Source organism: Cyprinus carpio, chromosome B13, assembly GCF_018340385.1.
Source record: "Cyprinus carpio isolate SPL01 chromosome B13, ASM1834038v1, whole genome shotgun sequence".
NCBI classification, from domain to species: Eukaryota; Metazoa; Chordata; class Actinopteri; order Cypriniformes; family Cyprinidae; genus Cyprinus; species Cyprinus carpio.
The window spans coordinates 1,779,042-1,793,762 of NC_056609.1; the positions used below are offsets into that span (position 1 = coordinate 1,779,042).

A 14,721-nucleotide genomic window follows, 5' to 3' on the forward strand; every position below is an offset into this window, starting at 1 on the left:
TTATTAAGTACATTTAGGAATACAGATGTTGCTGGTATTACCGCAATTGAAATACACTGAACTGGAAAATTTCAAACAAAAAACTAAAAATTGCACACAATCTCTCTCTCAAATTCCAATTCCAATTCAAATGAGCTTTATTGGCATGGCTTACATTTGACTGGTGGTGGGTATTAATTTCATAACCTGATCACACATTTTTTTTGATTTCCTGAAACTTTTATAACATCAGTCTTTTTTGCTGCATCCAAAATAATTAATCCACTTTATCCCACTTCTCCTTCTTATAACTATGGAAAGCCGTTTCCGCCACTGAATAAAAGATAAAAAAGGTAAATGCGACTTTTTATCTCACAATTCTGACTTTATTTCTTGCATTTTTGAGTTTAGGCCTATGTCTCGCATTTTTGAATTTTTTTTCTCAGAATTGTGAGATATAAACTCAGAAATTGCGAGTTATAAAGTCAGAATTGGGAGATATAAACTCGCAATTATGTTTTTTTTTTTTGGTTTTGTGTTTTTGTATCTCGATTTTGTGTTTTTTTTTTTTCTAAATTGTTGTGATATATAATCTCGATTTTGTGTTTTAAAGTCCAGTTCTGAGGAGAAAAAAAAGACTATGTTCTCAGATTTGGGAGTTTATAACTTACAGTTCTGACTTAAATCCCAATTGCAAGTTATTGTCACACAATTGTGACTTCATTTCTCAGAATTGCAAATTTATAGCTCACAATTCTGACTTTATAACTCGCAATTATGAGTTTATATCACGCAGTTCTGAGGAAAAAACTCTTAATTGTCACTGTATATCTTGCAATTCTGACTTAATTTCTCAAAATTGTGATGCTTATATCTCAATTCTGAGAAAACGCCAGAATTGGGAGCTGTAAAGTCGAAATTGTGGGGGAAAAAAGTCGCAATTACCTTTTTTATTTTTGATTCAGTGGCGGAAACGGGCTTCCATATATACAGTAACAACCCTAGTTGGAATAATAAAGAGTATATTAAAAATAAAGTAGGCTATAGAAAAATGCTTATGCTGCTTTCAAGTGCACCTGGGAAACTCAAACCCCAAAAATGCATCTGAATCAAAGACTATAGAATACCCAAGACATGCCACTCGTATAGTTTTGAATGGGAAAAAATGTAATGCTCAATATGGCTGCTCAATCGCAGGAAGCCACGCCTTCTGAATGAAAGAGACAATCGTTAATCGGTAAAGTCAGTGCATCTCTGCAGCTGCTGATAGAAGAGTCCCGGTTGCTATAGAAACAGTCAGCGTTCTGACACGTGCGCTCAGGACTTCGCATGCGCACTGGCTGATCTAGCCTGAATAATAAGCTTTTTATAATGCCATTTGAGCAAAATAAACATTTATGATACAGTTGATATCAGATTTCTTTGGTGATTTCAAATATGAAATTTAATCACAAGCTTATTGAAAAGTTTTGTAGAATTTGATGTTTCCCCATACAAAGTGATGTGGGCTGCACTTGCATGCCTGAGAGGCGTTTCAAAGATGGCCGCCGAGTGACATGACTTGTCTTAAAGGGACTTTGATCTGAATTCAAATTCACTTATTATAAACATGGCATCAAAATTAAATAATTTATGTAAAGCAAACAGTGAAAGTCAAATGATTAACTTTCCACTCCTGCACCTATAAAATGACTGAAATGCAGCATGTAAAATCAAAATAACTTGGAAAATAATTTACTATGATATTATGTATTATGTATGTATCAGTGTTTCTGCAACTCGTCCTCTTTCCTACATGCAAATACAACTTCACTTTGTCATTCATGTGTTTAGAACTCCTAATTACAATATTTCCACTTACAGGGAACATTATTTGAATATCATTCTTTGTTCTTGAATGTCACCCTGATATTCTGTATTTCCTCCTTTCCCGCAGGAGGCGCTGTCCATTTCACTTGGAGGTCATCAGACTGTCAGGAGAGCACACGGTCTGAGAACAGGTGCCAGGTCTGCTCTCTTCTGTCACCCCAGTGCCACTCTGACAGCCCAGGTGAGTGTTTCACACAGTAGGATTTATTCACAGCCAGAGCTACTGTGCAAAGCTATGCTTGAAAAGTGTTTGTAAGGCCTATCCCAAATGGTGACCCAAAGCCCTCACGGTCGCATTCAGACTCTACATTTGTGATGGAACGTCACATACACAGACTTGACACTATCAGACTGTTAATCCACATCAAGCACACAATTTGTGAATGTTTCCTCAGAGAGTGACATCTCCTGTTTCTGTTTTGTATTTTGTTGAAGCTATTACAGTCTACTCTACACTAATAGAAATGTTATCAAAAAGTCGTCTAAATTGTCCTTTTGAGGTGTGACATTTTTCCGTGGAGGAACAGTTGTTTATGCATCGACAGTGTAATTCCCGTTGGTGGAGTTTATAGAGCTCAGCTCCATGTAAAGACTTGTTGCATCATGTTGCATAATAGTTATTAGTTACATCACATCCTTACAATGCAGTCATTGTATATTTTAAACATTTACTGTATTTAAATGTGTTGTATAAAGCTCTTTCTTTTCAAAATCCTGTCAATACCCAATCAACTTCCTTTAAACATTCGTAAAATTGGGTGCACGTTCACACATCTCATGTTGACTTGACCTGTAATTTTCATTTTAAGGTCTGAGTGTTTATCTCTATTGAATTATGATTCAGACTCTTTTTATGTTGCTGTATGCAATTTATAATCAAATTGATGTCTTGTGTAGTAGCGTTCTTTAGCATGATCATTTCATCCTGGTTTCTACTCATTGTAATTCCCTTTGACAGGAGATCAGTTCAGCTAAATCTACCCAGAGAAACATTAGTATTGGCTTTTCCTGCAACACTAGTTTTGGTTTGGCATACGCATGATATTAAAACATCCCTGTAAGGTAAAGTGTTCACATATTTTAAATAGGGATGTTAGGATGGGATGTTGTAGCCCAATATTGTCCGATCCTAACAAACCATACATCAATGGAAAGCTTATTTATTCAGATGATGTATAAATCTCAATTTTGAAAAATTGACACTTAAGACTGGTTTTGTGGTCCAGGGTCACATTTGTTGTGTGAGTGCTCACAAGCCTTCTCACTGGTGCATTAGCATGAGTCAGCGTGTGTGTGTGTGCATTTTTTTAATTATTGAAATGTGAAATAAATAGTGTGACCTTTAAAGAAGTCCCATTTTCAAAGTGTTGAGTGTGAAGTGGAGGCGTTCTTTTTCCTACCCGAGGGATTTGATGAAGGAATAGATTATTGCACATTATCAACCTCTTTAGGATAGTAGAGATAAAGCGCTCTCTTCTCTTCTCTTTTGCACATTATCAACCTCTTTTGTTTTGTTGTGTTTAACCTTTTTCTCTCAGTCTGTGTCTTACTGCTGCAGAGAGTATGATTTTATATAAAGGAAAGAGCATGTGTGTATGAAAAATAGTAGGTCCAGCAGCACACCAGATGTAGGCCTAATTAAAGTCAGTTTCAGCTGGATAATCTGATGTACTGTAGGATGTCAGAAACAATTATCTGATAATATACAAAAAAAAAAAAAAAAAACATCATTCAAATGATGTCCAGAAAGGGTCTCTCTCAGCAGGTGCATTGCTGTTATGCACTTCCAATGAAATGGATAAGTACACAATCAAATTAATAAAAAGGATACCATTTTTAATACCATTATACAAAAATCAGTGATGGTTGCAGTCTTTGTTATGGAATATACTTGTTTGTTCACAACATTTTTTTTTCCCTCTTTATTTTCAAGATCTTAAAAGATCACCACTGTCACTTTCATGTTAAACACTTTACACTTACACTTTCATATATTCTATTAAAGTCAATGATACACAAACTCAAATCATTTTAATATCATATAAAACACAGTATCTGAGCTGTCAGCAGAAATAGAAACCATCCCAAATATAGAATCCCCTGTCGCTCATTGCGGACCACAGTTCCTTTAGGACAAAAACAGATTAACATAGAAAAGATACCCTTTATTCTCTGTCACGTCTGGTAAGGAAACAGTGTAAGCGGTTGGGATTTCATTTTAGCTTTTGAGATTTTTAATTGGATGATAAAAGAGATGGAATGATGTGATTGGTTAAAACTATGTTTCAACACTCACATGGCCTCAGTTACTTTAGAACATGCCTGCAGATTAAACGATGACTTGATAATTATTAAATATTGTTTTTTAATGGGTTGTTTAAGAAGAAACATTTTGGGCTCGGTGAATTGATGTTGAATTTTGGTCAACTGATGTCGCAACCGAAATTTTACCAAATACCAGTGTCGTATGACTTTGTGTGCCTGCTGGGATAGTTCTTAAAAGAACTTTCGTTTTTTTATGTTTGGAGAATCGGAAGAAACTTTTTCCATTATACAGATTTGTGCAATGGAAAGTTTACATGGCTGATAAAGCCTCTTCGTAGAGAGCTTTTAATTTTAAGGTTTATTTTAAGAGTTTATCTGACCAGTAGCAGATTGCGGAAACCTCTTTTGAAAACTTAAATGCTTATGCTTAAAAAATATACTGTATGTATGTGTATTTATATAAACATAATAAATATACACAGAACACACACACAGGCCTATATTATGCAAACAAAAACTTTTATTTTGGATGCGATTAATCACGATTAATCGTTTAACAGCACTAATGAAAACAGTCGTTATTTTTGCATATATTATTATTGTAATTGATAGAGAAAATGAACAGTTGAAGAACTACTGCAGAAACACTTTAGTGCCTCTTACTGCAACCATGCAACATGTTTGTGCTCAGATGTTTCAGGACAGCGATGCGTGAAATAGAGTTTGCATGTCTTGAGGGTCTGCATTTATACTTCAGTAGATGATAGACTCTGGGTTTGTTTAAATGAAAGTTGTTGTGGATTTATGTACCCAGTCTGTAATATCATACAAAAACAGTTTAATGTGCTTGTACAAATGTATAAACTTGGTTGTTCCACAGTGTATATGCCTATTAAACAATATCGAAAGATTAGGCAATATTTTGACAAACTTCATGTTCCGCTACACTGTATAACCTAATTAATAAATCTCTTCAAGCCTGCACGTCTCTCTCTGTGTCTCTGTCTGTCTCTTTTGCCATCTCTCTCTCTCTCTCTCTCTCTCTCTCTCTCTCTCTCTCTCTCTCTCTCTCTCTCTCTCTCTCTCTCTCTCTCTCTCTCTCTCTCTCTCTCTCTCTCTCTCTCTCTCTCTCTCTCTCTCTCTCTCTCTCTCGCTGCATTGCTGTATTGAGGGTCAGACACTGCATCGATTGCTCTGAACTGCAGCTCTCTTCCTCCACTGACAGGTTATCTCTCAGAGAGGGAGCGAGAGAGCTGTGCTCAGCATTATTCTCATATAGACGTGATTTATCTCTCTCTCTCTCACACACACACGCACACACACACAGATTGGGAATTACCCCTAACAAACAGCATGTCACTTTGAGCGAGATGCCGGATTGGTTAACTGACACCGCTAGGAAAGATGGAGCAAAAGCTGGTGTGCTGCATTAGGAAAATTGACCTTTCTTATTGGTCCTGATCATTCAGAGCCTTAGCAACTGTTTCTGTCTGCCATTGTCTTGCAGTGACTCTTTTCTAATGAATGTTAATGGAAGTCCTCTGTGTTTATATTGTTTTAAACAAAATTTCAATGAAATTATGCATACACCAAACAAACAAGCAAATAAATAAATAAAATTATCAATAATTAATTCTGGGTTAAAAAAACAACCCAATGTGGGTTATCTTGGCAATGCAACAATTGGTCAAATAGGGACGAACCCAGCTGGTTTGGGTTAAATGTTCGAACATGCGAAACCAAAGTAAAACTTGTTTAAAAATTATAACACTGCTGGGTTAAAATTTTAAAATGAACCCAAAATGGGTTGAAAATTATCACATGCAGATCAACTGCAGTAAAAACACTAGAAACAGTTATAATCAAAAGGTTAAGAACACCTAGAAATGGACAAAACATAGGCAAGAACCAACCTGTTGGCTTCAGTTAAAAACTGTTCCTATTGGGCAGAAACCTCCTGCCAGACCTGTACAGCGTTTAGTGCATTCCAGCCTTTTTACAAGGTTCATATACACAGAGTCACTAATTTAGTGACTTATAGGCAGAAATAAAACAACAATTAAAATATTTATTCTTCAAAATAGTTGTTTGACACCAAAGCAGAGGTAGTTGTATATAATTACAATAATTAAAAACAAAGCGTATTTCTATTGTTTAGAATGTAGTCCTTCCTAAGAGTTTTTAAAATCTAGACGAAAGTTTTAGTTCCATATTGAAAATCAGTGAACATGCATATGGGCTAGTTTCTTTTGCTCTGATTCAAGGCATTCACACATTCCAGCTGCTTTTCTGCACCTTTGTTCTGTCTGTAGGGGAGCTATATCAGAAAGGTGCAGCTTAGAGAGGCCACTGCTGTCTTCAGTCAAATCTGCAAAATGGTCTTCCACAGCTTTCTCCATGGCAGAAGCCTGTTTTCAACAATCAGATGTTAGCATTCTTATACTTGCAAGCAGACACTCTGTCACTCTGCCTAATAAGAGAATAGCAATTCTTGCTTGGACTGAGTTAGACTTTGTCATGTGTGTGTGATGCTGTGAGTCCAGAGAGCCGTCCCAACAAAAACATAATTTAATAAGATCCTTTATGTGCCACCTCTGATAGGCTCGCTCGCAGTTCACTTCTGCTTGTCTGTGTCCTCCAGATTCAGATGGTAGGCCTACTAATTTATAGTCAGACCAATTTACACTTTAAACAGATGTCTAGATTTTAACCCCAGATATGTCTGTTGTCCTCAAACATCTTTCAGGATCAAATTATCAGATGCAATTTTGGAGTCCTCTAAGGAATGTAATCCCGTTCGGATAGGAATTGCGGTATATTGCTTTTTCAAAGTGCTTCTCATTTATTCTGACCTTTGGCAAACTGCACACTAACTAAAGCTGAATTTCTTCTGCTCCTTTGCTATGGATGCAGAACCTTTGCCAACTTCGTGGCTAAAATAACAACCTGAGTTGGTTGTTTAACATACTGTTGGCATTCCATTCTTTTTCTTATTTTATACATAACCCGACAGTTTAGAAAGATTTATGCTTACAGCAAGAAAAAGTCAATCAGGTAAGAATAAGAAATAGTAAAAAAAATAGCAGAAAAAAAGAACAGCATTCTGTAGAACTGAGAAAATCAAGTTACTACAGCAGAGCGAAATGAGAACACAGACGATCCAATTCCTTGTTGTATTTTCTGCATCTGCCTCAATTAGATTAGTCTGAGACATGTCACATGGAGAAAGTGTTGTTTAAAGATGCCCTGAATTCCTCGGAGACACTTCTGCTTAAATAACGTGTGATACGCTAGAGGAGGACGTTTGGAGTGTGGGAGTGTGTAAAGAGATGCATCACATCCTGTCTGTCACTGTATTATGCTGTACAGTAGGATTTGGCATCAAGGGCTTGTATTGGGAACCAAGTGATTTATGATATTTGGTTCTGTTTGTGTTTTTTCAAAAATATGCTTATTTTGTTTTGTATGCTGCACACCATTCTGAAACAATCTGTTTCCTGCTAGTAGTCTTAAATTCAGGGGTGAATGACTGCTGATTTAGATTTTTCTTTTTCAGTGAATGAAGCACAGCCAGTGAAGTACAATTATGACTCTCACGAACCTGTTTTTTTTAATAAATTGATCAATGACTCAGATATCAATCTCATACTCCTGGTCTACGGGTCACTCACTGACTGAAATAGTTGGTGTGATTAATGATTTGTACCATCTGACTCAATCCCTGAACTGCAGGCCATTGCTTTTGGTCGTATCCAACTCAAAATTAACCAAAAACTGCTAGTGTGTTAAATTCGGCATGAAATAATTCACCCTACACACTTGAAAATAAAGGCAAATTTGTTGGCAGCTATGGATCTATGAAGAACCTTCAACACCAATGGAACATTTCCAATGTACAAAAGGTTCTTTATAGTGTAAATAATTTCTGTCAAACTTTATTTTAAGGTCCAGTTCTCGCTATTAATAAACCATTAACTGTGACATTTTGGCCTCCATAAACTCCTAATTTGCTGCTAATTAATAGTTAGTAGGTAGTTGTTAAGTTTAGGTATTGGGTAGGATTAGGGATGTAGAAAATGGTCATGATGAATATGTGCTTTATAAGCACTGATAAACAGACACTGTTAATAATAGGCATGCTAATAAGCTAGTAGTTGATTGTAAGAATTGGTCCCTATGTTAAAGTGTTACCAAAATTTCTTTAAGATGTTCTTCAAACTAATATAAAAAAAAGTTATTTTTAAAATCCATTTTACTTAAATGTACATCACAATGCAGGAGAAAAGCTCTGTTGCTGTGTTTCATCATGTCTTTATATCAGCATAAATACAGTCTATTTTGTTTGAAGAACACCCCCTTCCCCTAAAAGAAAAGTTAGCAAAGTTTTATATACTATTATTATTATTATTATTATTTCAATACATTTGCAATAATGTGTGTTTTAAATGGACATGGGGAGAGATAGAGAGAGAAAAAAAGTAAAGATTTCCTTATTGTACTGTATATCCAAATCATGGAGCAATTAAACAAAGCAAAATTTAGCTTGTGTTCTTAATACACATTACAAACCAGCAGCAGCTGGCAAACCTTCACGCACACTGTTGCCAGGCAGAACATCTGGTTATTTTTTTTTTCTTTTTAATGCACATTGGCTCTTTGTTATATATAATGCACTATAAGATATTGTCACACTACAGTTGCTGAAATCAGAAAATGATTGTAGTCTAGTTCCTCAGGGATCAGCTCATGATGCAACGTAACCGCAACAAACTTAGCAGCAGTCAACTCTAGACACTGTGTGCGTAGGGTTTTATAATGTTATGACAACAGAGTGTTTGTTCAGTGTGTATCCCAGCTGCCAGACCTCCCTGAGCCTAGAGCCAGGATCCCCTTTTTCAGGGGACAGGAGGTCTGGTGCGCATATCTGGCTCATTTACGATTGCCTGCAGTCTTTCTTTGCCTGGCCTAATGGTATCCCTTTCACAAACAGATCATTCTGTTGAACCAGTTTGTTTAATGATTTGGTACAGAATCACATATCATTCCATTGTACCACAATAATTTATCTAAACGAATCCAGTAAATGACAGGACATATATTGTTTCCTGATTAAAATGTATAACAGGGCAACTCTCATGTAAAGTATGTGACTTGTCTGTGCATTTGTAGTAGAAAAATGCCTTTAGACGTTTATTTGAAGATGTACGTGTGACAGGGTCATGTGTGTTTTTTTTTTTTGGTTGTTTCTGAAATGGTTTTCTAAGGATACAATAAGAATCATTTTTCAAAGCCCTGCACATCATATCTTTCCCCCGTGACTAAAGAATTATTAATAGAACTGTTTTTGGATGTTGAAATACTTGATCCCAGTTGAATGTGAGAGAGAACTATAATTTGGTTCTGCAGTCTTACCCTGGGGCCAGAAAGTTTGATTACTTCATTCTTAGAGATGGGAAAACACTCTCTAAAGGGTTAATAGATGCTCTCTGGTGTGTTTTTGTGGTGGTGAAGACAAACAGTGTATTGTAGGCTATGACTGTGATACTAAAGTTGCCTGGAGATTTTCTTTCTCCCTGTGGAAAACTGGAAGATGATATTTTCGGCCCCATGAGACCTGAAAACCCATCAGAGCCAGCGGGTCAATGACTTTGTGGAGTTTTTGTTTATATTTTTGGAAAAATGGACACACACACACACAAAAAACACATGAGACCTGAAAACCCATCAGAGCCAGCGGGTCAATGACTTTAAAGAAGCTAATGAAGTGGAACTATCTAACTGTTAAGCCCAGTTTGTACAAAACTAATTTTCTGTGAGGAGGTCAAGTAAATTAGTGTGATTTGAACCCTGTCCAAAAACACGTCTGGTGCACCTTCACTGTAGATTTAGACCTTTTTGCCAACTTACTGGGTAAAAATATAAATGATATAAATGAATAAAAAATAAAACAAGGTAATTGCGACTTTATTTATTCTAACTTTATTTCTCAGAACTGTGAGTTATAAAGTCAGAATTGAAAGATATAAACTCACTTTTTTCTCACAATTCTGAGTTTATATCTTGCAATTCTGACTTTCTTTTTTTCTCAGAATTGCATGATTAAAAAGTCACAATTACCTTGTTTTATTTTTTATTTAGTGGCGGAAACGGGCTTCCATAGGTACAATTGCTGTCCTATAACAATAAAGTTATTAAAAAATTTGATTCATAAGTAGCATTTGTGTGCATGTATATTAGGGCCCTATGATTTCCATGATACTGTTAAACGTAAACTGAATTGTGTAATCCAGTCATAAAAATTGAATTTACTGTACAATGCAAAATGTCACGGAATTTGCCAAATTTTGAACAAATGAATCAAAAGTAGGTCAGTAGACTTAAATGAATATTAAACAGAAAAAAAGACTATTTAAATATATATATCCTGCATGTTCTGCGTGTCTCTGTGTGAATGTATACTTAAGTTGCAATGTTTTCAGGATCTGATTTCATAGGGCCCAAGTATATGATAATTATTTCCATGACCAAACTGTATTTGATGTCCGAATGTTTGAATTGAGCCTTTCTCTTAGGTTAAGGCTCAAATCTTTATCTGATCTCCTGGGAAGCGTGTGTGCTGGAGAGGAACGGCATCGTTAACAGAAATGGGCTGCAACTGTGAATTGAAGAGATAAGATTAGATTTTAATTGCACCACATTTTAGCGACGTTACAGTGCAGAGTAACTCTATTCTTTTTTTCTTTTTTTTTGATAGATAACTATGAATCCTGTCAATGCAGAGTAAATCTATTTGCACCCTTTCAGCCGTACAAAATCTCTGCAGTGAACGAGTGAAGCTGAAGGGTTGGATGAATATTGATTCAGTCTCTTGTCTCTTAGGAAAATGAATGGTTCGTGACATTTTAATCTTTGATCCTAGTTTCATCGAGCTTGCCAAAAAACAATATTTGTCATGAGGACCTATCACTGATTGCGCTTGGGTGATTGTTTCTGTAAACCCATGTGGCTGTGTAGGTTCATTGATTCGCTTCAGTGAATCATTTGTTTTTAATTGTTTCCATCTCTCCAAGGAGCTTATGTTTAGTTTCTATGTGATTATGTTCATTGGAAACCATACAGATTGTATTATCTATAAGTAATACATTTGCAATTGTTGTGATGAGGGTGAATTATTACCCTAAAGGCTTTTAGGAAACTTTCAGGAACACAATGTCTTCCATAGTTTAAGCGATGCAGCAGCAGCATGAAATATAATTTGTTTTTAATTAAAGGGATAGATCACCCAAAAACTATTTACTCCCCCCTCATATGGTTCCAAACCTGTACAACTTATTTTTTTTATTCCGCAGAACATAAAAGAATATATTTTGAGAAATTCCCCAGGCGTCTGTACAATGCAAGTCAAAAGTCACCAAAAAACAGTTTTTGGTTACCAACATTCTTCAAATTAATTAATTTTTTTTTTTTTTTCATCATGCATGAGACTTTTTAGCAATGCATGTGTGCCTGCATATTTGGTGGTAGGTGGCATTTAGTATGTACAGGAATCACAGTTGTTGGAAACATGTATTGTGTTCTTGAATGTTTTGACAGTGTTGCCCAAGACTCTTGCTAGTTGTCTTTTGAATGCATGTGTAAAGTGAAGTGCATGCGTGTTTTATTTATTCTAAGCCATCCTCAGACACCATTACCCCATTGACATGAACTTTAAATGACTGCGGACTCTTGCCTTTAGTGCAGTTGCGGGAATGAATTATGAGACTATACCGGAAAACTCCACAAATGCTCATTATAAGTCATGTCCAACTCTTTGTCTCATTTTTATTAATAACTGCTTAATAAGTCTAATGGCTGGGAGATATAGTAAACATTAATGATGTATTCACCCTGATTTTGGACGTGATAAAGAATTAAGCAACAATATCTAAATGATTTTAATGAGCTATTAATTGGCTGTTAGTTTTCTTCATTAGACTAGTCTCACAATCAGTCTTTATCTGAAGAGTATAAGATATGAGTTTGAGCTTTAAGTTGGAGATGTTTTATTAGTGTCTCTAATTTAACTTTCAGAAAAATGGCACTACAATTGTTGTTCAATTCATCTCTATGAATTAAAGGTGCTTTCAAGTTATGTTGGAATGAATGTATTATGAGTTGAATGCAGATGAACTCCATCACAAATTCGTAATTACAAGTGGGAAACTTTGCAGCATCTGTATTGATGGTCAATTAATGTAATTTTATATAATAACAAAAATCTGTTTTTATTTATTTATTTACAATAAAGTTACATGCTCAACAATAGTAGTGTACAGTTATGCTAGGATAAGGTGATTTAATTAATAGCACCTTCATAAATCGAATAAACAAAAAAGAGAAAATACACCTGATGCACATTTTTGTTTAATGTTTTGCAGCAATACATTTAAAAAAAAATCTTGCTGAACTTTTTGTATAAAGGTCTGTTTCATCTTGCTCTGACCAAAATGGCTTGAACTCATCTGATGTCGTAATTACGACTTCCCAACTCTTAAATATGAACTTCCCCGGTAGACTTGAATGCTAGTTCAAACTGTCAGTTTTAGTAGATCAGTTAAACTCTGATTCTTAGTAGTTCCTGGCTGACATGAATGTTTTATTAAAATATACATTATATAAATATGGCTTAATACTGTCCAGTTATACAAAAAAATTTAAACAATTAAATATTATTTTTACTTCTTTTCGGTAACCATTTTTTGGCTATATTGGTTGTTTGGTCTAAATGAATTTTCTCATTGAAAAAGTCTGATTTAAAAAAAAAATCTAATGTCAAAATGCTCAAAAAAGTTTTCTAAAGAATTTTTTGCTGTATCACTCAGTACTATATCTACCCTGAGGACATGAGCCACAGAGAGAGGGCAGACAGACAGACAGTGGAAATTTTGACACAAGCAAAGCAAGAAAGAGCCAATTCCCTCTCTCCCAGCCCAGCTGCGCCCCCAGCCCGGCAGTCTGTGCCATGACCCTGGAGACGCCAGCATTCAGATACATAAGCCACCAGCAAATATCATTCCTGCAGAGGAACAGTCAGCCGCAGCTCTCCAGTGATGGACGGACTAGGAGCCCAGGATCCTCCAGTGAGTCAGTGACTGAGGTTTTGTGCTCACATTTGTCACAGAGGATTCTCCAGTGAGTCATGTGTGAGGTTTGCATGATTGTGTGTTGTGTTGAGGTTACTCACTCTACTCTGGAGCTGTCTACTTATCTGTCTACATATGCAACCAGACTATAACTCATTATATCAGCTGTGCACTCATTTTTACATTAATTAAAGAATGTGCCCTACAGTGTTCAAATAAATAACCCTACAGTATGCTTCAGTGTTGTTGCATACTGAAATGTGTTGGATCCCAATTCATAAAGTAATTAGTAATTAATTACAATGCACAATATATTGCTATGCCATGTTTGGAATCAGCCATTATTAGTGATTTAAAACATAAATAGCTAGCTAGCTAGCTAGATAGATAGATAATAGACCGTAATTTTGCTTGTCACTGTGTGAAATTTTCAGTTGCAAGTACAGATTTTGTTGTCAGACATTGTATAATGTGGTTGTCAGTCCTGTAAATGACCAAACCCTGAGTACTTATTTAAGCTTGTTTTGTTCTATACACACCAAGGAAAGACAACAGGTTTGGTTGTGCTTGCCAATGTTGTTGGGAAGTAACTAACAGAAGCAGAAAGGCTACAACTTGGCATCTCTTAGTAGCATGACAGCTGTCTCTTTTTCCAAGCTGTTTATTTCCTATAAGTGGTAATCTAGCGTAACAAGATGCCACTCTTCTGTTTTTATTTGACCTTGTTTTGCACACAGTCCAGTAGTGTTGTTTTTAACTGAAAGTAAACCTATGAATTTTAATATAGTTTAAATAATATATAAATATTCAACAAACATTTTCAGCTTAAATTTATTTCAGTTAATTGCCAAGGCAACATTACATTTTTGAAGTACTTAAATTAAAGTCAGTTTTACATATGATTCGTACAGTTTGTGATTATCAGTGAGGCGAGTTATCCTTCAAAATACACATACACACAAAAAAATAAATTCACAAGCACCCTGGCAATGACTTTTACCTTTAAGGCAGCCGTAATAAGCCCAGTCATTACAGGTTCACATGGTAACGAGCTGGAGCAGTAGTTTGGGTATTTTCACTATATTTGATGTGAATTCTGTTCAGTTCAGTTATTCAGTTCAGCTCAGTTAAGTGCTGGTGGGAGGATGCTATTTGTGAAACTTGTACTGCTAATTTGTGAATAGACTAGAGCTCTTTGGAAACATGATTCTGGCTAATGGTGACCAGACCAGCCTCACATTTCCACAAACCTCACTGCAAGTGAACATGCAAACATCAATGTTGCCCACAGATGTTATAAATAGTTGTCTGATTTGCTGTGTCTCACTGCAGAGAGAAGCAGGTGTAAAACATTGACCCAAATAAATCCAAATGGGATGATTCAACTGCACTGACTTCATACTTTCAGATGCAGAACGCCTTATTTGGTTAAGAGATGTAATATGGTGCTAGATATGAATAAAGTTCTGGAATCATGGCTGTAATG

General features: G+C 35.8%; 1 protein-coding gene across 2 annotated transcripts in view; it reads left to right on the top strand.

Annotated features, from left to right (window-relative positions):
- mcu (mitochondrial calcium uniporter) overlaps positions 1-14,721 on the top strand; it is a 64,575-nt gene that overhangs the window by 27,481 nt on the left and 22,373 nt on the right. For both annotated transcript variants that reach the window (XM_042736230.1, XM_042736231.1), the window contains one exon: positions 1,916-2,029. In XM_042736230.1, the coding sequence (XP_042592164.1) occupies positions 1,916-2,029 (114 nt within the window). The remainder of the gene's footprint in view (positions 1-1,915; positions 2,030-14,721) is intronic.